Raw genomic sequence first — 27,657 nt, 5'->3', positions numbered from 1 at the left:
CCAGTTTAAGCACATTTTATTCTGCGGGATTTGGTGAAGTAAATCTTGACTTCAATCAGAGTAAATAAGAATAGAATTACATTTCTCAAAGCCAAATGAATAAAACACTGGAGGAGGGAGTTGGAAATACATACTTCTTTACTGCACTTGCCAAGGAGGCATAGCACAATGCGCACTGTATGCTAATTAGGTGTATATATTCAACAAGGAATACTTGCCTGAAGGTGTTCTTTATTAGGTACATCCCAAAGTGTAAGTAAGAATTTACAAGAATTAAGTCAAATTACGTGGAAAAATAACCTGAAAAGTATTCAAGGACTCTGACCAAACTAAAAGAAGAAAGGAGATACGCCAATACATTACACTTTGCATCCACCTCTTGTGCAGTGTTTGGCAAGACTCTTCACTATTAGTTGTATAAATGATTCATCAGAAATTATGTTATCAATGTTATCTTGTATCCTTATCCATTTTGCCTCCCCCCTCTTTCAGAGTAGAGAAGCCAAGAAGGGTAGGCAGCTCAGCAGTTGCTGTTCAGAGTATCTGCTGGAGTGTTTGTTGGTGGGTACAGTCTCAGAGAGCAGCCAGTGGAGCTGTTGCCAGGATAGTAGCAACCTTCTGAGAGCAGAAGCAGGAACTCAGGCTTGAGAAAACGAGGTGTAAAGCCATTCCTGCCCTTTACAGTACTAATCACTCTGAGGACTGACCTGGGGGCTCTTAGCAGGAGTGAGCACTCCCTTTCATGGGCTCTTTGGTCTTCTGCTTCAGTAGTACTAACATATGAAGAACAAGAGCTCAGCATGTCTTGGGACCAGTCTTTTCTAGAAAATACATGGCAGACCTCAGCTGCTCTATTTGAGATAATGCAGTGTTCAGAGCAATGCTAGTTATGATAAGGGTGGCTTAAATTTTAGATTAAGCCTACGTTGCAAAGTTCAGCACCTTCCAGAAAGCCTTTTGTTGTGAGGGAGCTTCTCTACAGGCGATCTCAGACTAAAACTATGGATTATTTGTGTATCAAAAAGCATTTCTTAAATAGATAAAGCTTGTTAGTCAGAAGCACCAAACTGGATTTAGTTATACAATATGAATATAAAACATTTAAGACATGATTCCAAATAGCCTTCTGTCCTCTTTAACAGTTGATGAAGGTTGATAGAGCTTTTTGTTATGCATTTAATATCAAATTCCTCAGCAATTTATAATATATTGTTATGTGATGAAAAAAGGTATTAATAATGTCAGGCTATATCTCTAAATGTGAAGTGGAACCGCTTCTTCCAGAAACAGGATTAGGGACCATGGACTAATTTTCACTTTTCAAAAAGGCGGATGGCAAATGACACATGGAACTTGGAAGTGGTTTTTTTGTCCCAAGTGGATTTGAATAAATAGAGTAACGAGTGATTCCATATCTCTGCATTAGGTTAACAGGCTCTTAGAGCTTTTTGGTGAAGGGTTCTTCACTTGACTGTGTTTCATGCTGACTGCTTGTATCTAATAGTTGGGTTTTTTTAGTAAGAGACCTCGAGGTTTGTAAAATTGTTTCCCACTATCTGCAGTTCAATTTCATAAAAAGAGCTGGATAGCACCGGATGAGAGAGAAAATAAAGAATGAAATAGGGAATTACTCAAAAATAGTTTGGCTAAGTAGAGTAAGTTTAGTCTGTATTTACATTCTGTTACTGTTGGTATTTTATATCATGTTTACAGTTTTAAAAATACATGGTGGTGGAATGAAAATACAATTATAGTACCGTCTGTCAAAATAAAGTAGAAAATGCCTGTGTAAATTCCATTTTCCCAGTTGCTCTGTGTTCTCTATGAAAAATGGGAACTGAGTAATGCGTTATGTAAGACTTGTAAAAATAAGCGATAAGCAATCTAGTTATCTTGAAATTAATACGGGTTTTCTAAGGAATAGAAGACTATCAGAATGCGGTGAATTTAATTTGGACATACCCGCTACCAAACAAGAATCTTAAGAACCATCACAAGCTCATGTGAGCAGTGTTTTTTATAAAAAAATCAGATGTTCATTCGTCTCGTTGACAAAACTGTGTTTAATCACAGTATAATTTACATTTGATTAATTACATTTAAGAAATCCTAGTGGGTAATAATACATTTACCTTAAGCTTTTAAAAGTATTTAACGCTTTGTAGAACACTTACTGCCCAAGGAAATAGCATTTCCTATGATTTAGGTAATAGCCTAAGGAGTTCACTCTGGCTTTTAGAGTCAATTCTTATGTTACAACTTGAAAATGAGACCATAAAGATTAATATGGAGTATAGTAGGCTTTCCAGATATGGCCAAAATAGATGTTAATAAATGTATTCCAGTCCTGTATTAATTGCTCATGTCTTAGCAAGATAGAAGTCTGGAGGTAAGCAAATACGCATGCAACTGAGCTTGGACTGTGTGGTAATGATGCTATATTGGTATTCCTCCATCCTTCATCTATAGTGAATAACTATTGTCTGACTCTTAGAATTACATCCCTGCCATCTGCTAAAGTATTCTGTCTTTCGATGGGGGGAAATTTAATTTGAACATTTCAAGGTCATAGACTGCTGTGAGTAAAGGCCACTGGATGGAAGCTATTGCCTTTAATAAGCGTAATGAGCTCTGAAACACACAAAGCTCTGCTCCAGGAGACAGGAGCAGTGTCCTTGCTTAATATTGCAAAGTTCAGCCTTAGAACAACAGATTTTCATTACTTATTTTCATAACTACAACTAGATAGAAATTCAAGGCAGCCAACATGTGGGGAAAGGTGAATGTGAAATAAGAAGGAAGAGTGGGTGGGAAGGAGGAAGAGGTGTAGGAAGTTTCTCAGTTTCAATTTTTTAGTTTCTGTGCCTTTTAGTTTGGAGCTGGGTATAAATGTCCATTCTTGTTTATGATGCTGTTGGGTTTATGATGCTGTCGGGATGTGGTGACTGAAGGTAGAAGTTTTACATTTCTTCTGGAAAATTATATTATGCCTTGTCCTTAGGACTACCTAAAAGCATCATGCAAATAGTCTGATACAGACTGATCTTCCTTAAAGTATGAAATTATAGACATAGATGCACTGAATGGTAGGGTTATCTCTGTATTAGCTCCAGTAGCCAAGCCATATAAATCTCTCCTATGTGGTTCTCTGTAACTATTCTTTATGACTAAGTGGTCCTTCAGTTGTTAGAAATTTACTAGAAGTTTTAAAAAGGTTGTTTGAGTATGAAAGTAAAAATTAAGTACTTCATAATTAATATTATTTTTTTTAAAAAAAGGGGTGTATTTTTTTTTCCTGAAACAGTAATTCTGCATGATTTAAGATGTCCATATCAGTGATACCAGATGTATGTGTATGTTGATAGTAATTAATAAATATTGCTGGTTTAACTAATGTAGATTGCTGGTTAAATTAACAGCCTTGTAATGTCTTAAATATCTCTTTCCGACAAAATCCAAGCTGATGCTTACAACCTGTTCACACAAATAATAATTTTGGTAGGATATGTCTAATTATTTAATATATATTAAGCTTTAGAAGTGAAGTGCTTTCAAGGAATATTAGTAGTCTTTTAAGAGTGATGACTAAGAAAAAGAACACTCTTTAATAGAGGTCATTATATTATTTTTGTCAGTATTTAATGGTAGCTAGAAAATCCTTTGAACAGCTGAAAAATCAAACCCCACCATGTGAATAGTTATTTGTGATTCTCCCTGTTAATCCTGATCTTATAGTTTGATTGTGACCTTTATTTTTCATTCTGCAAAAGCTTCATATTTATTATACAGTATACACGGACTAAATGTCAGTACTTGTGGATGTGATTGCTAGGCAAGTGCTGACTATATTAATGTTAAGTTAAAACATCACCCTCAGAGGTTGCTGGATGTCCAGTTCGGATTTCCACAACCAAACCACTTCGAATTTTGCAAGACTGTTTATGCAAGTTCCATTTATGCATGTCAGGTGGTACTAGTCTCATGGACCCCCACCTACTTTCCCCTCTTAAGTGATGATAATGCTCTCTGAGTTCACTTTTGATACAAATGAAAGTGATGTCATGTTTGGTGATGGTTTTTAAATTGCTGATATTTGTCTACTTGATTGTGGCCATGATTCTCAGAACAGCTGTCATACCATGCAAATTCAGTTTCATTTTTCATCTACATGACATCTAAAGCATTAATCTTTAGGTCAGTGTCTCCGTGATCTAAATCTGTTTTCTTACAGAGGTTTTGGGGTTTTTAACAAGTCTGCTGCAATGTGAGAGCAACTGTAATTTCCTGTGAATGTAGATCTTTTTATATTAGTGGGGGAGAGAAAGTGACATTGGGTACATAGGGATGAACATTTTGCTAATTAAGGTATTGAAGAGCATCCACCTTCAAAGTGAAATGAATGCCATATTTTAATCTTAATTATAATTACACCCTCCTTTCTCCTAGTAAATTCTATAATCTAGGAGGAAAGCTCAATTCTGAAAGAAACTTAGTCTGATTTGTAAGCATAATCTTTTAAACTGTGTTTGATTAAATTCAGTCTTAAAATTAAGATTGGAATTTTTACTTTCCATGGCAAGTCATTGAACTACATGGGAACTTAAGGCCCGATTTGAAAGCTTTCACATATAATACACTTTATTCCACAGTTGAGTCTGGTCATAATTAAGGGGTTATTAATTTCATAAGGACCAGTACTATAGCTTTCAAAAAAAAAAAAAAAAAGCACAACTGCATTAGAAACCTGCTGTAATAGATTCTGTGTTCTTAGAGGGTAAAACAAAAATTTAGATTATAAAATAAGCTACTATCATTGTAAAAATCCTTAGTTCCCTGAAGATCATTGCAGAAAAATAACCGCTATATCTACTGGTGCAAAAGTAAGCCTGCTTATGTACACTGATTTTCTTCTCTTGATTATAAGTCTTCTTGTAAATAATGCTACATGTAGCAAATACCTAACTGTGGCCTATACCAATGTGGTATATAAGCAGAAGTTTGGGGTTGGTTGTTTTTTTGTTATTGTTCTGTTTTCAAAGCTGTGAATGGAGTAAAAAAAAATATGAATGGTTAAACTGATGTTTAGGTACATTTCAACAACTCACACTCAGCATTTCCTTAAACTTGCAGATCAACTTTTTGAAGACTGAAATGGAGAGGAAAAGCAAAATGATCCGTGACCTCCAAAACGAGGTAAGAGGAACAGAGGAGTCTCATCTTCAGTCACAATTTACACTGAAAGATATTATAGTTTGTTTTCATGTTTAAAACATGTGTTTAATAGAAAGGTAAAGCTCCAGTGAAATACTGTAAAGAAAAAAAAATAATAAAAAAATGGAGATGCGTAGTAAAATTTACCCTGCCACACATTCCTAAGATGTTTTCCTAAGCTTTCTATGTCATGAATATTAATCCTAGATACATCCCAAAATCCCAAATAAAACATAAACTATATTTTCTTTAATTCATGTTATTATTAAGGTGAACTCATTTTGAAATTTGATCTCGGAGTACAAACTTAAAACCTCTGAGCAGCATTTTTTTTATATATCTTTTTTCTCCCCAAACAAGTTGTCTGTATCAGGATATAGCTTCCTGTTCCATTGATTTGTTTTGCAAAGAACTTTGCACTTGAAAATATTCAGGTGACCTCTTGTTCTCTTACCAGTCAGGCTTCTTGTCTCTTATCTCTTCTGTTAAGTTCTTACAGTTTACTCATTTAAACTGTTCTGAGCGTGATATGTGTGAAAACTTGATATCCCTAAAGCACTTGTTTAAACAGTGTTCTCTGATGTCTTCAGTCTATGACAATGTATATATATAGGTTTAATCTGAAAGAAGTGGAGATCTCTTTTTAAGTTGCAAAGATAATATGGTTAATTTTAATTGTTCACATTATTTAAGCTGAGTTCGCGGTTGTCTACACCTACAGTCACAACTGTGTTGCTTGCTTTTCCCACCTGTGATCACTAGGTGCTTTGCACTTAAGCCTGTTAATTCTAATAAATCCTATCAGTAGAATCCTATTGACCAGCCATAAAAAAGAAAAAAAACCTACTGCTTACTGCACACAAAGGTACATCACAAATTAAGGCCTGTGGCAAACCCGAGGAGTCACCATGTTCTGGTAGATGGTGCTCTGGTGTGACTCCTCCTGTCTTTTGAATTACAAGAACATAAGAAATGCTCAACATCTGGAATCACTGGGTTTGGGATGCTAGAAAAGACGTGTCTCTGTAGTATATCCTTACAAACCTGTTGTTTATTAATTTCTCTAAGTCTTTTTTTGATACCAGATACTTCCATAACTTCTTGCACTGTCAAATTCCCTCTTACTTTGCTCTCTGTGTTTAACTTATTTTTTTTTATATTTTCCTGTTTTCCTCCCTTGAGATATTTTTTCTAAATTCTGAGTTGTTCCTTGTGTAGCCACCTTTGCTTTATTGAGTCATTCAAGTTTTTAAGTGCTTCTAATACAGAATTTTTTTACAGCTTCTAGGCAGTTTGTATGTTTTTGATTGTCTGACTGTTCCTTTCAGAGTTTGTTACTGTTTGCTTTATTTATACCTAGTACTCTTCCATGAAATAGAGTGTCTGAGTGGATTTATGTGTGTTTTGCTGTCCTGGCACAGTAGTACATGGGACTGCACTTCGTTAGCAGTAGTGAACCCATGGAAAACCTTGAGAAAAAGACAGAATAATGTCTTTTCTTTGGGGTTGCAGGGCTGGCTGCAGTAATTTACTGTGTAGCTTCTTTCAGTCATGTTGCAAATCTCTGGTGCTAAATGAAACTTCAGTCTGGTTGGGGTCTCTCTGCTAAATGAAGGATGTAAAAGATTATGATTTTTCTTTGATAACTTTGCAAATCCTTAGAGAATAGATAAACACGCAGAGGAAACACATAGAAGTATAAAAAAAAAGTATAAGCTTTTTAATATAAACAGTATAAACTTTTGCTTATAGAAGTAACACTGTAAAGTGAGTGCGTGACTGTCCTGGGTTCAGCTGTAGCAGTCATTTTTCTCCTTCTTAGTAGGCAGTGCAGTGCTGTGTTTTTGACAGATAACAGTGCTGATAACACCAGCATAATAATAACCATAATAACCAGTGTTTTTAATTGTTGCTAAGTAATGTTTACTCCGATCAAAGACTTTTCAGTCTCTCATGCTCTGCCTGTGTGGAGGATCACAGGAAGCTGGGAGGAAGCAGAGACAGGACACCTGACCCAAACTAACCAAAGGGGTATTCCATACCACAGCACAATATACTCAGTGTATAAACTGGGGGGAGTTAGCCGGAAGGCCCAGATTGCTGCTCAGGTCAGGCTGGGTATTGGGCGGTGGGTGATGAGCAATTGTATTCTCTTCCCTTGTTATTTCCCTTTCCATTATTATTATTGGTGGTAGCAGTAGTGATTTGTGTTATGCCTCAGTTACTGGGCTGTTCTTATCTCATCCTGTGGGAGTTGCATTCTTTCAATTCTCCTCCCCATCCCTCTGGGTTCTGAGTTACCACCTGGGCTTAAACCACAACACTGACATTTATAAGATCATAAATATTTAAGGAGTACTTTTGATATGTGTCGCTACTATCCCGCCACATTTAGTGGTGATTTTGCCTGAGTTTTTAGGGAAGTACTTTGACTACAAAACAGCAGAGAAGACGGATAGGGGTTTTGTGAGTCTTCAGGTAAACAGTTTCTAGACTCCTGTGTAAGTGTTATTTGGGACATTTGCAATTGAGACTTCTCAAAATGCAAAAATAGAAGTAACATAGAAAAAATATAATTAACCTTAGAGCAGTGATTAGACTAGAGGTATCGGTATAGGTGCAAGTCGAACACAACAGGTGAATACATTTCCAGTTTCCTGGTGCCTTCAGTGCTGTGTGTTCTAGTCTAGCTCATCTTCTTCTCCCTCCTCCATATATCCAAATTACATAGGACTTAATTGTCATTAAAATGGTCTTGAAATTATGAAAAAAGATCTGTCTGATTTGTATTACTCACCTCTTTTAGGTCATAAAATTAAAAAGGTGGTGGTGGGGAGTTCTACTGAGAAGAAAAAGGCCACATTCTTCTCTAGGGAAATAATGAATTAATGTCTAGATGCACTAAATGGGGCTACAGACTCTTCCAGTACTTTCTACAGATGTATTAAACTTCATGTAGGAATAAAAAGATTAAATCTTCCAGAAGGAGTATAATAACAAAGACATAACTAAGGGAAAGAGACTTAATACCATATGCAGCAAAGCAGAAATGAGGTGTAGAAAAAAATGCAATAAATATTTGGTCTTCCAGGTTTTCAAAATTGCATGGGAAATGATAAAGGCCAGTTTCCCCGTTGCTCACCAAATGCCACCCACCTCCCCAAGAGACAATGGTTTTGCAGACCTATGCATGTAAAAGCAGCAATGATATGTAGCTAAATATATATGTATATAAAAAGCAGGAAAAACTTTGATGCAAGTGCTCAACATCACTTGCATTCAGGTGATGCATTTGCCATTCTTTTATTCCTACTCTGTCCAAACACATTCATGTGATACATAGTGGAAAAGTCTTCACAAGTGATGAGTTTTCTATTTTCAGTTAATCAAATTACCTCAAATGTTTCCATATTTTAATATTATCAATTTGCAAGATACTCCAAGAGCTGAAGGAGAAAACTGTGGACACTTTTTATCCTGCGCTTATTTTAAAAGGAAACACAGAATAATACTTGTGATTAAAGCAGCAGTATGGTCATAGTGTGCCCTGGAAATCAGAAGCTCCAGCATTCTGTTCTTGGCTCAGCCAGCTAAACTTGAGTTGAGAGAAATTTTATTTGATAGCATTACTTAGTACTTAAGTGCATGTGGAAATGGAATCAATAGCTACCTTACAGCTTTCTATTAAACTTCTAGATTATGTTTGACAGTTCCCTAAATGTTAAGTCCATTAATACCAGTTTGCTTAAATTACAGTAATTGTTTTTGCAAGTTTCAATAGGGACTTCATATTTTGACAAAGATTTAGATGGATTTAAATGGTATGATTTCAAGGAAACATGTTATCTAGGTCTTGCCTCCAATCACTGAATATGCAGTATGCTTTAAAAAAACTTGAGTTTAAGATTGGATATGCTATATATTTAAAGAATAGCATTTTATATGCATATTTTTAGAATGCCATCTGCATATAGGTAGATAGAGACCACTAATGAAAATGGATTTCTTTTCATAGCTACTTTTATCCTTTCAAATAGCACATTCATCCTCAGTTTGTATTGGCAAATGGTGAATTTTGCAATCTCAGCTCTTCCATGGCTGGAAAAATAATTCCCTATTTATTTCTGTTCTTTTAGTGTGTGCCCTACTGCCATTCAACTTTGCAATTCAGAGATAGGAATAGAAAACAGCAGCCTTACAACTGAATGCTGCAGCTGTGGCGCAGTGTATGAGGAGAGACATTGTACAGAAAGGCAATTTTTAGTCTATTCAAGGCTTGGGAAAAACAGTTAACAGCAAGAGTAGTCATTTGTGTGGAAGGAAAAACGTGCCAGATAGATAGAGTGCATAGGGATTATGTGTCTAAAAATCCTGTCTATTAGGCGTCTCCAAGTGCTTCCTGCAGTAGCAGGAAAAAATCTGTCAGACTTCCAGCTGTACCATCACGTGGGCTGTGTTAATGTAGTCCAATAAAGGATGACATGTAAGCAGATAAGCTCTTATTTTAAGAAGCTTCTATTATTGACAAGAGTCAAAAGTCTGCAAATTCAGAAGCAATAGTGGAACTAAGAAACTTCGCCAAGATGAAGTGAAACAGAATATATATAAAATATTTCCAAAGTTTTCACTTTTGGGGATGGTCTGTTACAGAGTGAGAAGCTCACTTCTGTCAGTCATATATAATTGTGGCAAATGATGCCAAAACTGCTCTAACAATGAAGCTATAGTAGGATGTGGTGGTAACCTTTGTTTAGATCAGAAAAATTATGGGTCTTTCCATTTGCTATTTGGCATTCAGAACTGTTTGTTTTGGATGCAACTCTGAATATGCATATATCTGATGCATTAATCTCGTAAAGGAATGTCTTCCTTGCATTGATGTGTTGTGCATGTGGTAGTTTGTCATTCATTTCGTACTGGTACACCTCTAAAAGCCATCTTCAGTTGAAGGTAAATGTCCTAGCTGATGTACACTTCTATGCAGTTTCCATGAGCTGAGTCATGAAGTTTCCCTGAAAATTAATAAATGGTGTTTATGCTCTACTGAAAGTTAGTGAAATGTTTATTCAACTTTGCTACATTTGACTTAGAAGTGTGTATAAAAAAAAATCTTGCTCGTACTTGTACCATTTAATCACATTTCATTAGATAAGAAATGACTGTCTAGCTTGCTATATTATTTTGGGGCAAAGCATTTTATAGTATATCTTGTGTATACTTACATTAAGGTATGTTAATATATTTATAGATTTACAACAATTGCATGTACTTTTAAAGTTAATCCTGTGGTTTATATCAGACAATATATTTCTTTGCTGTTCAGGCTGTGGCAGAACTTTGAAAAATGTGGATGACATAAAAGATGTATAGTAGTACAGGCAATACAGAGTAAACCAGGAACGGGAAATGAATTTGACTGTAGCTCTTTGTGTTCGTTTTGCTAAGAAGCACAGTTTTAAATAACTACCTTGTAAACAACGGGTTTGCTCTATTCATCAATAAAGTGTGGTTATAGCTTTAGTGTTGAGTAAATTGTCCTAAAATAGAATTTTCTCCAAGCTCTCTGTGCTTAGCTGCACTAATAAAAGGTAAAGTCACAGCAATTTAAAGTCTCATCTGATCTGTTGGGAATTTCATGCCCTGCAGGATGATTTCAATTGAATTGCGTTGAATTATGGTGGGGAAAACAAACTATGAGGAAACCACCCTTAGTGAAGCAGAAATAAAATTTTAAGTCTTTGAGACTGTATGTGGATACTATTCTGTAAGGGAGGACATTGTCCTTCAGTCTCCCTATTCTCATGATGAAATTTACTTTTTTTAACCAAGTATAATATCCTGTCCCCCTGAGGAGAAAATTGAGTGTAGTCCTGTTCCCTCTTTGGGTGGTGCATTGGTTCTACAATCAGAAAACATCCACAAGTGTCAGAGGTGGGGGCATTGCCCAGGAAAAGGTGAAAGAACAGAAAGAATGCAGGAGCAGCTTCAGACACCATATTCTTTCATAGCTTGGCCTGAGAAGCTGTGCCTGCTTCATCCCTGCCAGTGTTCAAGGCCAGGCTGGGCATGGTCTAGTGGAAGGTGTCCTTGTCTGTGTCAGGGGGTTGCAACTGGATGAGCTTTAAGGTCCCTTCCAGACCAAACCATTCTATGATTCTATGAAAAGCAGTTTAATCAGTTGAAAATAGCTCTTAAGGGGCAGTATATGAGATCATAGAGACACCAAATCCTTCTGCATCAGGATTGTCAGTGAGATATAGTATCACAGTAGCAACTTCAGGGAATGTTAAAATGAGCTTTTGGTTTTTAAAGTTTTGTTTTCCTGACCTTGTTAGACGTAAGAGCTTAGGACATATTTTCTCAGTTGGGTGATAATTAGAATCAGAGCAGCAATTAATGGAATATAATGGCTCTTGTGTGCCTGGACCTCTGTCTCCAAGGGACTGCTAAATTTTGGAGGATTCATTCATTTTTTTGCATCCTGATCCAGATGCAAACAGATGCAAACTCACAGCCATGAGTTACTAGAAAGTGAAGGAGATGTTCAAATAAGAATATTCAGGTTAAATGTATCCTTAATAAATATAAAGATTAAAAATAAAATACATACCTATTAAGGCTCTCTTTTCACCCTGTACTTAGCTTAAACTGTCTAAGCTTAGACTAAATGTCTGCTTGGATTTTGCCCGATATTCTTTGTCTGTCATAATTTCAATTGACTGCAGTGTTGAAAATCATAGCAGTGTTCTTTGTAATCTTGCTGAAGTCATACTGATGTCTTGAATCAGTTTCCCCATGCTTCCCAGGGCACTATTAAATTCTTATTTCTGAAGTCCTCCTTCAATAAGTGAAAAAATTTGAGATAAGTCTAAATTATTTATTTTTCTTACTCATCTAGTCTCAAATCTCTGTAATAGGTTTTTTATCCCTGAAGCTTAGTCTTTTTCAATTGTCATTTGTAATAAAATATCATCCATGGAGAAAAGAGAGAGTAATTTCAACTCTGTGGCTTCATTTCCTTTCATAGGAACTTGCTACTGGTAATTAGTGCTCTTGGTTATTGATGCAACAATGATGTGGTGGTGTCTAATGTAAACTTCTATAAGCATTTCAGATTGTCTGTGTGTTTGGAAAAAGGGAGGCATCTTATTTTTATGTAAGCAAAACCAGTAGTTCCTTCACTACATCTTATTTCAAAAAGGCAGCAAAATATGAAGTATAAGAGATCATCTTGAATAGTAAAGTTTAGATCTGTATTCTGTCCTTCACACAACTCTCAATGACATCTGTTGCAGCTTCATACCAGGTAACAGGGGCAGCATGAAACCTAATTAAAATCTTTGATCTTTGAACTTCTACAGAGAGTCCTGTGAATCTCTGTGTTATCCAAATCACCTTTTTCCATCATGACAGATCTCAGGAGCAAGGTGGTGTGATCACAGCCAAGCTTCAAAGAACTTGAAGCATAGATGAAATTTTATAATTAATGGAAAACTTTCACTGAAGCTAGCATAAGTTTTGCTAAAGAGGAAAAGTGCTGAACTTATTTATTCAATGTTGTGCAGACAAGTGGAAAAATTTGCTTTTAGCTCCAAAATGTTAAAATCCCGTAGTGGAAAGACCGCTAAAAAGGAAGTAACAGTGATAGATGTGGTTAAAAAGGAAAAAAAAAAAAGAAAAAAAAAGAATGTAAATCACTAACTTCAAGGTGTTGCCACTATTGATTTTTATCCTTAGATGAAATAATAAAAGAGCGCTTGACAGTCATGTTTCCATGGTTCGTAAAGAAAGAAGGTGAGCTGTTGATTTCAACATTAGAAATAATGCTATTCAATTACTGGTGTTTGTTTCTTAAGATCAAAAAAGAGAGACTGCTCCTGAGAAGCTCTGAGTCATCCAGATTCAGTGTCAGAGTATTCTTTGCTTCTGAAAACACCGTATGTGCTTAACATATAGCCACAACAGTTTATGAAAGTATGAGACATAAAATAAACTTTGCTTATTAAGTGAAGAAGTTGCTTGATAAAGTTCTGCTGCACCTGGACTGCTCCTGTTCTGGGCTGAGAGCTCTCCAGCAACTGTGAAGCTCAAACTACTGCATTAGTTGGCAGGGACATGGCTGTCATAACTAGATTTCCATGATAGTCAATAAGAATGTAGAGGAAAAAGACTAGCAAGCCCCAAATTGATCATATTACAGTACATCATCCGAAACTTCTATTAAGTTCCAGGGAGAAGGCTTGGGGTGTTTGTGTTTTCTTTAGGATCATGGTGTTGAATGCAGATGTTTATTTGCTAAGTTCAGTGGGAGCAGAAAGTGATTATTTTTTTAATATTTTCTGCCATTCAGAGGTTCAAATTGACTATTACTCTCTTGTACTTTTTAACTTTAATAAAGAGGTGTAGCTGGAATATGTCAACTTTATATGGTGAAGTAGTTTTCAACTGGAGGTTGATAGCCTGTGTCTTTATAAAGATTATTGTCCTCTCTTGAGACTCATTATCCTCTAGCTGTAATTTGATCAACTAAATACAATATTTGGAATGATAATTCCAATTATGTGTAGAGATTCAAAGAGGATAAAAAGATAACAATAAAAAATATTTAACTGAAATTCATGTTAAATTATTCTAGAAAAGAGCCTCACATGAAATTCCTAAGTTGTGAGTCATCTTACGACCTGAGCTGTCTATTCAAGCTCTGCAGTTGTGACCCTTCCATGTTGTTATAAAAGAATTAGAAGCACATGAAACTTTCTTCTTGACAGCAAAAAGAACTGATTTTCACATACTTTGAATCTGTTTAAGCTTGAAAACCTGGGCTATTCTCAAATGCATACATCTTTGTTCCTGCAAAGAAAAGATCAGCAGTCTTAGGAGAGGTATTCAGATTTGTTCTACTCAAGTACTGATGTAGCACTTTTCCTAAGGAATAGCTCAGCCTTCCTAGGGAGCTGCTTGCCTTAAAAATGTGAAAACCTTTATTGTGCAGTGCAGCACAAACAAAAAAGTCAAATTTGACTGGCCTCTTCCTATAAAATCACTGCAGCAGTTCATTACGTGATAGGAAATAGTTCACCCTCTTAAATTAGTAGAAATTGTGCTGTTCTGGGCCAAAATTGCCAGTTTTCTGTTAGCCAGTAACATCTTGAGCATCTCAGTCTTCTCTTCCACGCTCCTTTTGAACACTGTTCAACAATATTTGGGGCTGCAGATGTTACTGGAGAAGGAAATATTAAGTAGATCAATCGACTTGTCATAATTTTTGGCATAATACCTGGAGTGAGTTGCATTGATTTTATTTAGTTGTTAAGTACTGTATTGATCTTAAGGAAGCTGGTTTTATAGCTATGCTATAATTCAGAAGTACTGTTTTCATTAGATTGCTTCCAAGTGGCTTTGCCATACGGTACCAGTGATTTGGCCCATTTGTTACGTTTACCTATAAAAGCCTTCCCATGGAATGAATCTTCTGTTCTTCAGAACTTGATTTCACGGTTTTTACAACCAAAAATGCTTAAAAGAACAACCACATTAATACATGAATTACTGCCTTTTTTAATGATCTCTGTCTTGCTAACTTTTTAAAACACTCAGAGTTTAATAGATGTGCAAATGTTTCTAAGAGAAATTATAAGGGTTTAATCAAGCAGATGCTCCTTAAAGTATTCTGGAAGGTGTTGTCTTATCTCAGTTTTCTTTTGTGAGTAAGGATCTAAGTAGCATTTTATCAAATAGCTACATGTACTCAGGAAAGGTCTGCATGGATTAAAAAGAAATATTGTGTAAAAGATTCATATGGTTCATCCACAAGCTGTGCTGTCTTTTATGTATTGTAATTACTTTCTTTTAATGTAAAATAGTTATTAAATTTCAGACTATAAATTTAATCCTGTATGTGTCAGGTGTCCACTTCCTGATCACGTGTGTGTATATTTGTGCATATATTTCTATGGAAGTATTTGTGTGTACTTTTAACAGTTTTTTTAATAGATTCCGGTATGTATTTATGTGTGTGCAAGAATATAATGTAATGCTAAAACATAGATTAAAAGTACCAAGATGCCAGCAGTTGATCCACTAAAAATTAATGGCCCAGTTTCTCTGGATATGCCCAGGAAACTTTTGCTCGTATCAATTTGCTGATCTTATTTCTTGTATCAAAACTTCAAATCTTCCCATGTCATTCTCAAGTTATTCTGTTTCTGGCATAATTTTTGGTCCTTATGTGAGGTTATTTTTCAGTTTATTTCAGTGCAGTTTTGCTCATTTGCTGAAGAAGATGATTTGATCTTAAATTTTAAGTCCTTCAGGGTAGCACTGAGCTAGAAAATCCACATTTTCTGAATTAGCCTTAGCAATTGTCTCAAGTATTACTTTATCCATGTAGTTTTTCTTAAAATCATACTAGCCTGCCATCCTTAATTTTGACAGTGAAGAGCTGGTACTCTGCAAGAACCTTTAAACACAAATGATTTTATGCCAGGGCCCATATTTTAGCGGAAGACCATGTGGTGTGCTGTGCAAAGGTTTGCATGGTATACTTCAGCTTTGGATGGTGTGCCACTGGGAGGCATAAAAAAGGATTTGGGGAGTTCTTACGTAGAAAAATCTCTGGACACCATAAAAAGTCAAAAATTAAAGCATCTTCCTGAGAAACAGAATAGTCATTAACAACTTGCTTTGGTTTGGGTATGTGTTCTTTTGGGCTGTTTACTTGTATTTTAAAGGTCAAAGCAAGATGGTCAAAAAAATTGTGAGGAAAATGAGGATGTCATCCTGCTAGCATGAATGCAGGTGCTAGGATTATTTTTTGTTCATTTCCAGTTTCAAAGAATCCCAGACTGGTTTGGGTTGGAAGGGACCTTAAAGCTCATCCAGTCCCAACCTCCTGCCGCAGGCAGGGACACCTTCCACTAGACCAGGTTGCTCCAAGCCCCGTCCAACCTGGCCTTGAACACTGCCAAGGATGGGGCAGCCACAGCTTCTCTGGGCAACCTGTGCCAGCGCCTCACCACCCTCACAGGGAAGAACTTCTGCCTAACATCTCATCTCAGTCTCCCCTCTCAGGTTAAAGCCATTCCCCCTTGTCCTGTCCTTACAGGCCTTAGTCAGAAGCCCCTCTGCAGATTTCTTGTCAGCCCCTTTAGTCACTGGAAGCTGTTCCAAGGTCTCCCAGGAGCCTTCTCTTCTCCAGGCTGAACAAGCCCAGCTCCCTCAGCCTGTCTCCAGAGCAGAGCTGCTCCAGTCCTAGGAGCATCATCTGGTTGATTATTGATAAGAAACTGCTTTCCATTTAAAATTATGTATGTGGACGGCAAAAAATTGGATATTGGGTATAGTAAGAGTTGTGTAGAACAAAATTCCTAGGAGCCATGTGATTATGACCTGTTCGATGGCTAGCTGTGCCTTCAGTTTCACCCAGGTGAACAATAGGAGTAGATGAATGGTGAGTTGGCCTCTCTGTTCATACACTGCTGCATTGCTTCAGTAGTCACAGAGGCCAGATGATCCCCATCGGGTTTCTGAGGTAACTCCTGTGTATCGCTGGTATTGAATCAAATGCTTGCTATGCTGTAAATGTCTTTCTTTTTTATTGCTGCATGGAGTCAGTAGGCAGATTAAATGTAAAGGACTTTCTTTCAGGTTTTTTTTTTTTTTTTTCTCCCTGAATTCCCAATAATTTGTTCTTTTATAAAAAAAAAAAAAAATATATTTTCTTGCTGCATTACAGTTGTGAGATTTTGTGTATTTGGTTTAGCCAGTGCGAGGCGCTTAGCATTTAAACTTTTGATTTTATGCTGATGCATTTTAAGTCTCAGGAGAAAAGAAGTGACGATCCGGAACGTGAGAGTTAGAATCTTCTCCTTCCTTTGCCACAAGATGAGCTTAGCTAGAACAAGGAAATATTAGCACTCAGGCATGAAATTGATACCCTGTAGCTGTTCAATGGATGCATATTAGTTTTGTGTAAAAGCGTTAACCTGCTATTTACCAGTGCTTCCTTCCTATAGTGATGTCTGCCTTGAGGAATCAGAATGGGAATTCACTAAGATACTGAATCTAGCTTTGAAATACACTTTTTTGTTCACAATGCTGCCACCCTATTATAATTTTACAGGAAGATAAAGTGTTGCATGGAAATTCATTGTGAAAAGGACATTATTTGTAGCAAAAATGTAAATGCAGCATACCACAGAACCAGCCAACACCTGAACTGCTGAGACAGATATAAGAATGGAGGGATTCAGTACTTTTCATGGACTAGTTCTGCAAAGTCCCCATATGTATAGAATGCCTCCTTGGTATACTCTATGGAAAATTATTTTTTTTTTTTTTTTTTTTGTAAGCTTCATGCTGCTCCTTTAAGCATCATTTCAACAGCACACAAGAATTGGCTGATTATGATAACAGATAATTGCATCCTTTGCTGGGTTAGAAGGTGACTGTTTTCTGTGGCTACAGAAGGAGGAAAAAAAAAGATTTCTTGAGCTTACTATTGTTGCAACAAGCAAAAGTAGGTCTAGTTTGATTGCTAAAATACACACAGCTAGATTAGAAGCAGAATTACGGCATTGCATTTCACCAGAATGCTTAGAAAACGCATTGTGATGATTTTTCTCTTTGTTGGTGCAGATTTCTGCAGTGACTGTTGCCAGCTCTTGTTTTTATCATTTGAGTAAAGCCACAACTTATTTACATGGGAAAGAGGCAGGTGTGTATGTGCAGTTCATAGTGATCTTATTTGCACTGCATTGCTTACTATGGCTTTGATCCTCTACAGAGAGCAAGTACAGTAGGAAACAGTCAGTTGGGTAGCACTTTGTGTATTACAGATACATAGTAACTGTGTGTTCTTTAAAATTGCTGTGAAATAACACCCAGTTGTGTTGATTTAATCTTAGTGATGTAGAAAGCAATAATTGTAAGTTAATGATTTTTAATTATTAAACTGACGACATTTTTTCTTTTGGAAATTTTTCTTATTTTTCTCTAGTCATTCTGGTCTTCCTAATGTAAGTAGAAGTAGTCCTGCAAGTGTTAAAAGGAAGGAAATTAAAGCATAACTTTGCCCTGACCTTCGTGGTTTTTCTTCTGTTATTTTTAATTATGCTTTAGAGTGTGTATTTCTCATTCTAATACTAATTTTCTTTTGAAGTTTGATTACATATACTTTAATACACCCCAAGTGATATTACTTTGTTCCATTCAATGAAGGTTGACTTTAAAATAGAGCTCTGCCATTTTCATGCTGTAACTCTTTGTTCCAAAGGTGAGTGGAGGAACCAGACAGGACACTCAACACTGAACTGTGAAGTACTGTTAGTCTTTGCAAGCTTATAAGCAGATATATGTATTTGTGGAGAGAACTCAAGACCGTGTGCTTAAAAGAAAGAGACTATTGCTATTTGGTAGGTGGCTTAGAGTGAGAAATGTTTGTCTTTCATAAGGGCTGTAGTCGTCTTGTAGAAATCTTAAGGAAAGTTTTTAAAGCACATGAATAACATTTATTTTGTGATTCCTAAAGTAAATGTCTACTTTCTGCTGTCTTTGTTTCTGATTGTGGTTTGTTGTTTGTTTTGGCTTTAACAAATAATCTCAGGATATAGGCTTCTTAATTTACAAATAGCGTAAAACCAGTATTTGTAGCTGATAATTTTAATAAACAACTAATCACCTCTGCAGCTGTATACCTCTTCTACTTTCAGGCCTCAGCAGAGGCAGTTCAGGCCTCTTCAGGTCCCACCAGAAGTTTGTGAAGTAGCAGGACAGTTAGTTTCATCTGTTGACATTTGCATCAGGATCCCTGAAGTGTTTGCTGAGTCTCATCTGTTTGAGCTGTGGTATCAGCATCGCCTCTCTGATGATTGCCTTTGCTGCGGTGTGGGCCATGACAGCTTGGTTGGCTATTCTTCACTAGTCCCTAATCAAGATGCTGAATTTTATGTGGCTTGGATTCCCCTTTTCTTACTTGCTATATACCTTATTTGTATGCTTAATCAGTTATTCCGAAGAACAATGAGTAGAACCAATTCTTAAACAAAGCAAAATGAGCTAGTATCACGTGTTAAATATCACAACAGGGGATAGGACCACATACCTGCCTGGCATGCCAGGCATAGTTACTTATAATTTCCAGAATTGTTAGTCTATGAATCTGTGAATTTAAATCCTGAACTTGTAGGAATTTGGAATGGCACAGCTTTAGGAGTGATGTGGGGTTTGGATTTTGAGAAATTACAGATTCCAAGACATGCAGCTGTTGGAGCAGTAAGATCATGAAAAGATTGCTCTTCTGAAAATCCAGCTGTGTTCAGAAGTAGCGACATAAAGCATGCCACTTTTGAATAGTATGTGTAGTCAGCTGTATCTTTAAGAAGCGTTCAGCAGGAGTACACACTCTGTGACCTGGAGCCACATCTCTAAGATAGTTCTGAGAAGTATATGAGCATAAAAGTTATTAAATTTGCTGGGCAGATGCATTACTTAGATTGCTTTCCTATGACTGACAGACCAATATTCTATTTGATATCATCAGATTGGGTAAATTACATTTTTACATCCTTTCTTTTCCAAGACAAGTATTAATGTGAAATCTGCTGTCAAATTTGCTTTCTTGTCCAAACCTATTAAGACCTAGTTTCAACAAAACTAAAAAGTAAAAATCTCATAGGTATTGAAATATAAAGAGCTGCTGAAGGAAAAAAAAAAAAAAAAAAGGATGGGAATATCATGGAAAAATCCTGCGCACATTTTTTGTGGGTACTGTCTTCGTGTATTTTGTGCAAAGTGCAATAACTTTCGTAAAGGGGATTACAGTTTCTAAACTTTTCCTTCCATGACTCTAAAGTAGCAAAAAATCCAGGCTTGGAGCACCCCTGGTGCTGAACCTGGCCAGAAGCACCATATTAGTCTTATGAGGTTTTAATATTGTGGCTTGAAGGACTAGAGAGCAGAGAGAGAAGATGAACAAATGTTTATGTATTTGAAGTATTTACCTGTGTGGTTATAATGTAATGCAACTTGCATTTTATACGATGGTGAAGACCACCAACCACAGTAAGACCTGTTGTGTAACACTTGCTTAGCATTAAATCCGTGTAATTCAGTAAGTAATTTCAGTTAAGCTACATGACTACAGCAGCTGTTTGGACCTGTATTGAAGAAAATATGCATCATCTCCTGCACTGTTTTTGTGCTGATTGTTTTGTTGGGGTTTTTTTGACTCTTACTAGCTTATTTTGCTGTTTTCATTTCACTCCAGAATATACACTTAATGAGCACATATTTGACACGCTTGGCCTTTTGCTTTGTGTGTAAGCCTTTTCCCCTTATGGGAACAGTAAACAGAATTCGGCTGTTCTACATCATTTACCTCTCTCTGCCTTTGCAGAGGAGGTATCATTCGTATCTTTTACTTGTGTGTGCAGGCATAGATTTTCTTAAAGTAGTGTATGGATAAATAATCTGTATCTGTAATTTGTTTTTCTTTGCTTCATTTCCTAGTACTTTATTCAGACAGACTCCTTTAGGATTGTGAAGCCTTTGCTATTGGGGGAAGGCTACAACAATGCTCTCCATGGTTATAGCTGCATGTGCCAGCTCCCAGACATGAAATTTCAGCCTGAGTCATGAATTTCATGCAGCTGCATAGAAATTTCTGTTTGTTAATTCAAGGCTCTACACAGGAATGATTGACCTCGTGCATAGTCTTCTTAATTACTTCCCCTCTCCTCCTTTTGCCTTACATTTTTGTGTTGTTTTATACATACCTTTGGCCTCACTTAGTGTGTCCCTGTGGTTAGCCAGCACTGCTGTCTGTGGGTGAGGGGATGTGTTCAACTCATTACTGACATTGCATATACTGATCCAGTCCTCCAAGGATAGACTGGCTGAGTGGCTTCTGGTTTTCCCAGTTTTGCTAGTCTTTCTTGGGATAGATTCACCCTCCTCTTTTTAATTAGGGATGTGCAAGGTATCAGTCCTAACTAGATGAGGTTTTTAAAGCATTTGTGGTAGTGCTCTGGATTCATAACTGTCTTCAATTTTTTCAGTCAATCAGCATGTAGTGTTTTTCTGTCTCAGCTCTGAATCTGGAAGGAATCAGGAAACTAAAAACAGGCATTAGTTCTAATACAATTTTATACATCAGTTTCCACATTCAGCAAAATATTTTGCATCATGAAAATCGCAAGCAGGAACATAAATGTTTCTTATGCACATTCATAGTCCTCTGAATATTTTGTCAGCTTTGATGCTGAGATGGGAAAAAATGCCACAGATTTTATTTTTTTTTTTGTTCTATTTTTAGCATGAAAGGTCCTCTGAAGGTTTATGCAAATCAATATAAAAATAATTGCTATTATGATTAATATGCTTATATTTTAGCTAGCAAAATAACAAGATCATAAATCTAGAAAATGGCAAGTCTGTTTCTCATAAAGCATGTTTTCGGTCCTAAAAATACCTTGCCAATGTCTGTAGACTGCTCTTAAGCTAGAGAAAACACAGCTAATCATATTTTGTAAATACTATTTTGAGTTAAATACAGTTGTGAGTGATAGCGCATTGACAGTTGATACTGGGGTTTTTTTTACAATGATTAAAATAAGGGAAAACAAACTTATTGAAAATTTCCCTCTGCAAACCACTCCTGTGCTAATTCTTGCTATATTACACAGTTTGCAGTGTAACTATGCATTACAAAATTCAATGTGTACATTTAAACTTAACATATCACCAAGGTAAAGGTAGTCTAGTTGACTGAAACACTGTATTTTTATTTTGAACATTTTCTAAAAATGTAGACTCTTGGTCTTATCAAGATTTGTCTAAAGATGATCAAGGGACAGTTACAATAGATAAGAATGAAATGGATTCTGCCATTTATCCTCTGCTTTGGGAAGGTGTAAGTATAGCAAAGAAAGGCAAGATGCTCCTTTCGGGATGCTAATTCCACATGCTAAGATGGCAAAATAGCTGGACTCATGGCTGAGGTTCTGATTTATAGTGCTAATAGTAACTTGAACCGAATTGATTAAGACCTAATTTATGAAAATATGTTTAGAGGAAGCTTTGGTATCAAGCAGCCTGAAACTTGTTTTGTTGCAGAACCAAAAGGGAAGTTAATAAAAAATAACAGACCTTTTTTTTTTTTTTTTTTTAACATTTACATATAGTAAATGGCCCTGGCACTTTGAGGCAAATTACTTTTTGATGCTTGCACATCAGTACAGCTACTCAGAACATTATCAGTGATAGATGACATTTGGAATGTGCACAAAAGCAGGTTGCCAGGAGATAACAGTAAAGACGTGTGCTTTGATACTTCGAATATCTGGGGCTTTGTCCTTTTAAATATAATTCAGAATTGTGGTCTGTGTAATTTCACAGTTACATAGTATAACCTCTGTTGTTTAATTATATGAGGTAAATGATCAACAAATTCCCTTTGTGCTTTGCAGAACATCAATACTGAATCAAGTCATCAACGTGAAAAAATGTGGTAGTTTATCTACAGAGAAATATGTTTTGTGGGAATAATTTCAAAGAACATTGCTTTTATCGTATAAAGTACTTCTACAAATTGCCAACAAAATGTTTCTTCTGCAATATTAAATTGTTACTGGTTTAGGGCATGGCCCCAAGTATCACTGATGCCCTCCCTTGACTCTGAGATACTGACTCAAGTCATATTCATGGCATCATAAATGAAAAGGAGATATTCCTGTCAGAAATAGGAATTAATAAGCAGATGGTCAGGCAGATCACCTTCTATTCCACATGTTCTTAGAGTAAGGTTGTCCCATGTCCTCTTGATTGATTAGGCTTTCTTGTAAGTACTAAGGAATGTTGTCTTCAACTTTTTGCATGATGGTCTTTAATTTCAGTTTTTCACCAAAATATTATTTATTGTTTTTTTATTCTGAAAATATTTAGTTAAATGTGTTCAAGTACAAGGTGTCTGCATCTTATATTCCTGTACTAAGCTTCAATAGGTGGAAACACTTTTCAAGAACATGGAAAACTAGCTTTGTTTAAGATATGCTCCTTTCCTCCTCCTTTCCCAAGAGGAGTGATACTGGCATAAAAAAAGTAAATGCACTGTCATGGGTAGGTCAGCAATTCCTGAAGAAATTGTGTTAATGACTCAATTAACTGGCTAATGCAGTCAGGCCACATCAAGGCTAAAGACAACTCATGTCTTGCCAGCTTCAGTTATAGGTAGAGCTCGTGTTGCTGCCTGCACCTGGCATAGTAGGACAGCGGATGGTATTTAGGATATACTCCTGATGTTTGAAAATACATGGATGTGGCTTATGCTTTTGCTACACATATGCTGACTGTGGTAAATAGCTACCATGATCTGTTTATTAAGCTACAAGAGAAAGCAACCTCATTTCTACTTCATCTGTTCCACAGATGGAGCCATCATTGCATTGCCTCCTGATAGAAACTCTACTCTTACAGAGGTCTCACCTTTCAAACCTTGTAGCACTGGAGATAGTGCCTGCATTTAATTTTTTAATTAAAAATAGTAATTTAGAAAGTGCTGAAATAGCATAACATGAAAGTTAGTATACTTGTGAAAATCACTTTGTACTCCATGTAAGTGGAGACAGAGACAAGAAGAGGGTATTATCTAGTACCTGTTATGTAGGTACTTACCTCTCAGGGTATTCAACAAGCACAGCATGGTGGAAATATGTTTCTCTCTGCCTGATCTTGATTTCCTGATTGAAAGATACTGTAGAACTCTTTCAAAACAGATGATGTGTATTTGATGTCTGTAGATGATACTTGCAAAACTAATTTTAAAATTAGATATATTGGGGAAAAAGTTTTGTAACAGTGACTATTCAATGCACTGCTGCTGAGAGGACTCTGGAGACAGAGCCTGTTAACATTAAATTGAACCTGAGTGAGACCTCACCTGGAGTATTGTGTGCAGTTCTGGTGTCCAGAGGAGGGCCAGGAGGATGATCAGGGGACTGGAGCACCTCCCGTATGAAGATAGGCTGAGGAAGTTGGGGCTGTTCAGCCTGGAGAAGAGAAGGCTGCGTGGAGACCTCATAGCAGCCTTCCAGTATCTGAAGGGGACTATAGGGATACTGGGGAGGGTCTCTTTGTCAGGGACTGTAGTGACAGGACAAGGGGTAACGGGTTAAAACTTAAACAGGGGAAGTTTAGATTGGATATAAGGAGGAAATTCTTTCCTGTTAGGGTGGTGAGGCACTGGAATGCATTGCCCAAGGAAGCTGTGAATGCTCCATCCCTGGCAGTGTTCAAGGCCAGGTTGGATGAAGCCTTGGGTGGGATGGTTTAGTGTGAGGTGTCCCTGCCTACAGAATCACAGAATCACAGAATCACAGAATCACAGAATCCCAAGGGTTGGAAGGGACCTCAAAAGATCATCTAGTCCAACCCCCCTGCAAGAGCAGGGTAACCTACAGTACATCACACAGGAACTTGTCCAGGCGGGCCTTGAATATCTCCAGTGTAGGAGACTCCACAACCCCCCTGGGCAACCTGTTCCAGTGCTCTGTCACTCTTACAGTAAAGAAGTTCTTCCTGATGTTAACGTGGAACTTCCTATGTTCCAGTTTACACCCATTGCCCCTTGTCCTATCACTGGATATCACTGAAAAAACCTAGCTCCATCATCCTGACACCTACCCTTCACATATTTGTAAACATTGATGAGGTCACCCCTCAGTCTCCTCTTTTGCAAGCTAAAGAGACCCAGCTCCCTCAGCCTCTCCTCATAAGGGAGATGTTCCACTCCCTTAATCATCTTTGTGGCTCTGCGCTGGACTCCTTCAAGCAATTCCCTGTCCTTCTTGAACAGAGGGGCCCAGAACTGGACGCAATATTCCAGATGCGGCCTCACCAAGGCTGAGTAGAGGGGGAGGAGAACCTCTCTTGACCTACTAACCACTCCCTTTCTAATGCACCCTAAGATGCCATTTGCCTTCTTGGCCACAAGAGCACATTGCTGGCTCATGGTCATCCTCCTATCCACCAGGACCCCCAGGTCCCTTTCCCCTTCGCTACTTTCCAGCAGGTCAACCCCCAACCTGTACTGGTACATGGGGTTGTTCTTCCCCAGATGCAAGACTCTACACTTGCCCTTGTTAAATTTCATCAAGTTTCTCCCCGCCCAACTCTCGAGCCTGTCCAGGTCTCGCTGAATGGCAGCACAGTCCTCTGGTGTGTCAGCCACTCCTCCCAGTTTTGTGTCATCAGCAAACTTGCTGAGGGTGCACTCAGTTCCCTCATCCAGGTCATTGATGAAAATATTAAACAGCACCGGTCCCAGCACCGACCCCTGAGGGACTCCAGGCAGGGGGACTCTACGGCAGGGGGGTTGGAACTAGATGATCTTGAGGTCCTTTCCAACCCTAACTATTCTATGATTCTATGATATGACTGGACAGAGAGCAGCATAAATATATTCCTTAGTCATCTCCTGCCCTTCTCTTTTTGTAAGTATGATATTTATGTTTTAAGACAGATGTTGACAATTCTGAATCTAAAATATGCTTAATGCAGCATTTCTTCCCCTGATGCTGGTACAGCAGAGAAAGTGGAGTTGTAGAACAGACTGTAACCAGTATGACCCTTCACCCCTCTGCTGATAGAGGAGCTTGTGTTTTTCAGAGTCAGAAATGCGTTTTATGTTTAGATTATTGTTATCTACATGTTTTGTTGCATTCAGCATGCTCTTTTCATTTCTGTCACCTTACTTTAATAGAGCTCTCACTGAGGGCTTTTTCTTCTGCAGCATCATCAGTTGCTTTTCACCATTCTGTTCACAAATGTTGAACAAATGAAAAGTAGGATGTTCAGGCTTACATGTGCCTTATGAGGTATTCTGCTTTATCGGTCCCACAAACCATCCCCGGGTCACTCAGCCACCTCTACTAAAGGGAAAGTTCAAAGAATTGCCACATTTCTTCTCTAGGTAATCCTGCATGGCATAGGCAATTAGCCTCAGTTCAGATGTAAATTTTCTAAAATGGAATGCTGTATTTAATATGTTGCTATGTTTTTAATTAGAACAGCTGACACAGAAAGATTTGGAAATGGCATTTGCTTTCCCATAACAAAGTCCTGTTGAAATGACTGGAAAGGTGTAACTGCAAAGTAAATCGGTCCAGTAAATATTTTTGTGTATCATTTTCTAATCAGGAGCTATCTTGACTCAGAGATAAAGAAAATTAATGGCCCTGACCTCTTTCAATCCAAAAGAAAAACAACCTGGAAAAAATTAACACTTGGTCCAGTACACTGATTCACTGCTGTAACATAAAAATCCACTGTTCCTGAGTGCTGGGAGTTTGAGAGAATTTTTTTCCCCACTGAACTGTTTAAATTATGCATAGGAACGATTGCATGTACCAACATTTGATATAGTATCTGAACCCTGTAAACAGTAGTAGTCATTCACGAATGTTCTTTTTTTTTCTAAAACATTTTTTTTGTTCTGTGGATATATATTTGCAAACTGACAGAATATTAATATTCAGATGTATGTGTGAAGGCTTGGGTACAAGTGTGGAAAGTTGCCCAATTTTAGTTGTTCAGTTATTCCAGGTGAAAAGAAAAGTTTGGAGTAAGGAAGTGAAGCAAGTTCCCAAGCATTAGAGAAGTATCAGTGTGCTATAATCTGCCTTTTGTTTTCTTTTTATTTTAATTTTATTGGTACATGAAGGTGACAGCAGGAAGAGACAAGCTGCTTTACGGGTCATAGTGAAGACTATATTCCACCTGCAAAGAGAAGGAATGAGGCTAGCTCCCAAATAACTGTTTTCCATGAATGAATTGCAGTGTTCCGGGTTAGCATCGCTCTCCAAGTGCTTCTAATTGCGAGGACTAGGCAAGAAATATATCTCACCTAAGATGAATGCTGTAGAGCAAAACCTGCTGTGACTTCAAGACACACAATTCAAAACCCATGATAAAAGGGATGAAAAACAAACCCCACATCTTTAAATGTTGTGAAAATAGTAGATAAAATATAGTAATAATTACTAAAATTAATATCTTTGATCAGAACTTTAATGAGCTTTTCAGACACTTTTTTCACCTGAAAAAGTTAGTCCCAGAGGCTGCCAGATAGCTGGTGTCTGAGGAACTGCGTTATGAATTTCTCTTGAATTCAGGGCACGAGTATTTTTAATAACAGTCATGAAAGACTAAGCCCTAAAGTGACTTGATTCCTTAGATCTTTTTAATATAAAAGACTGTGATGGTAATAATCAGCATCTTAAATCATTCTGTAAAAATGTTATAAACCACAGCAGAGGTTCTTTAATCCTGTTCAGAATACTAATGGTTTGTCAATGACTAGCAAGGGTGGAGGACATCTTAAATCCAACAGCCTTTGAAGGGATCTTAAATACTTCATCCTGGGTAGGAGAGAATAGTTTCAAGCCAGTCTTG

At 37.2% G+C, this 27,657-nt stretch overlaps 1 protein-coding gene across 4 annotated transcripts in view; it reads left to right on the top strand.

The window, feature by feature from the left end:
- Positions 1 to 27,657, top strand: part of LUZP2 (leucine zipper protein 2) — a 194,091-nt gene that overhangs the window by 93,619 nt on the left and 72,815 nt on the right. For all 4 annotated transcript variants that reach the window (XM_065683387.1, XM_065683389.1, XM_065683388.1 and 1 more), the window contains one exon: positions 5,131 to 5,193. In XM_065683387.1, coding sequence (XP_065539459.1) covers positions 5,131 to 5,193 — 63 coding nt within the window. The remainder of the gene's footprint in view (positions 1 to 5,130; positions 5,194 to 27,657) is intronic.

Source organism: Lathamus discolor, chromosome 6 (assembly GCF_037157495.1).
Source record: "Lathamus discolor isolate bLatDis1 chromosome 6, bLatDis1.hap1, whole genome shotgun sequence".
Classification (NCBI taxonomy): domain Eukaryota; kingdom Metazoa; phylum Chordata; class Aves; order Psittaciformes; family Psittacidae; genus Lathamus; species Lathamus discolor.
Note: the sequence above shows the minus strand (reverse complement) of the source record. Positions and strands in the feature narration are given on the sequence as shown.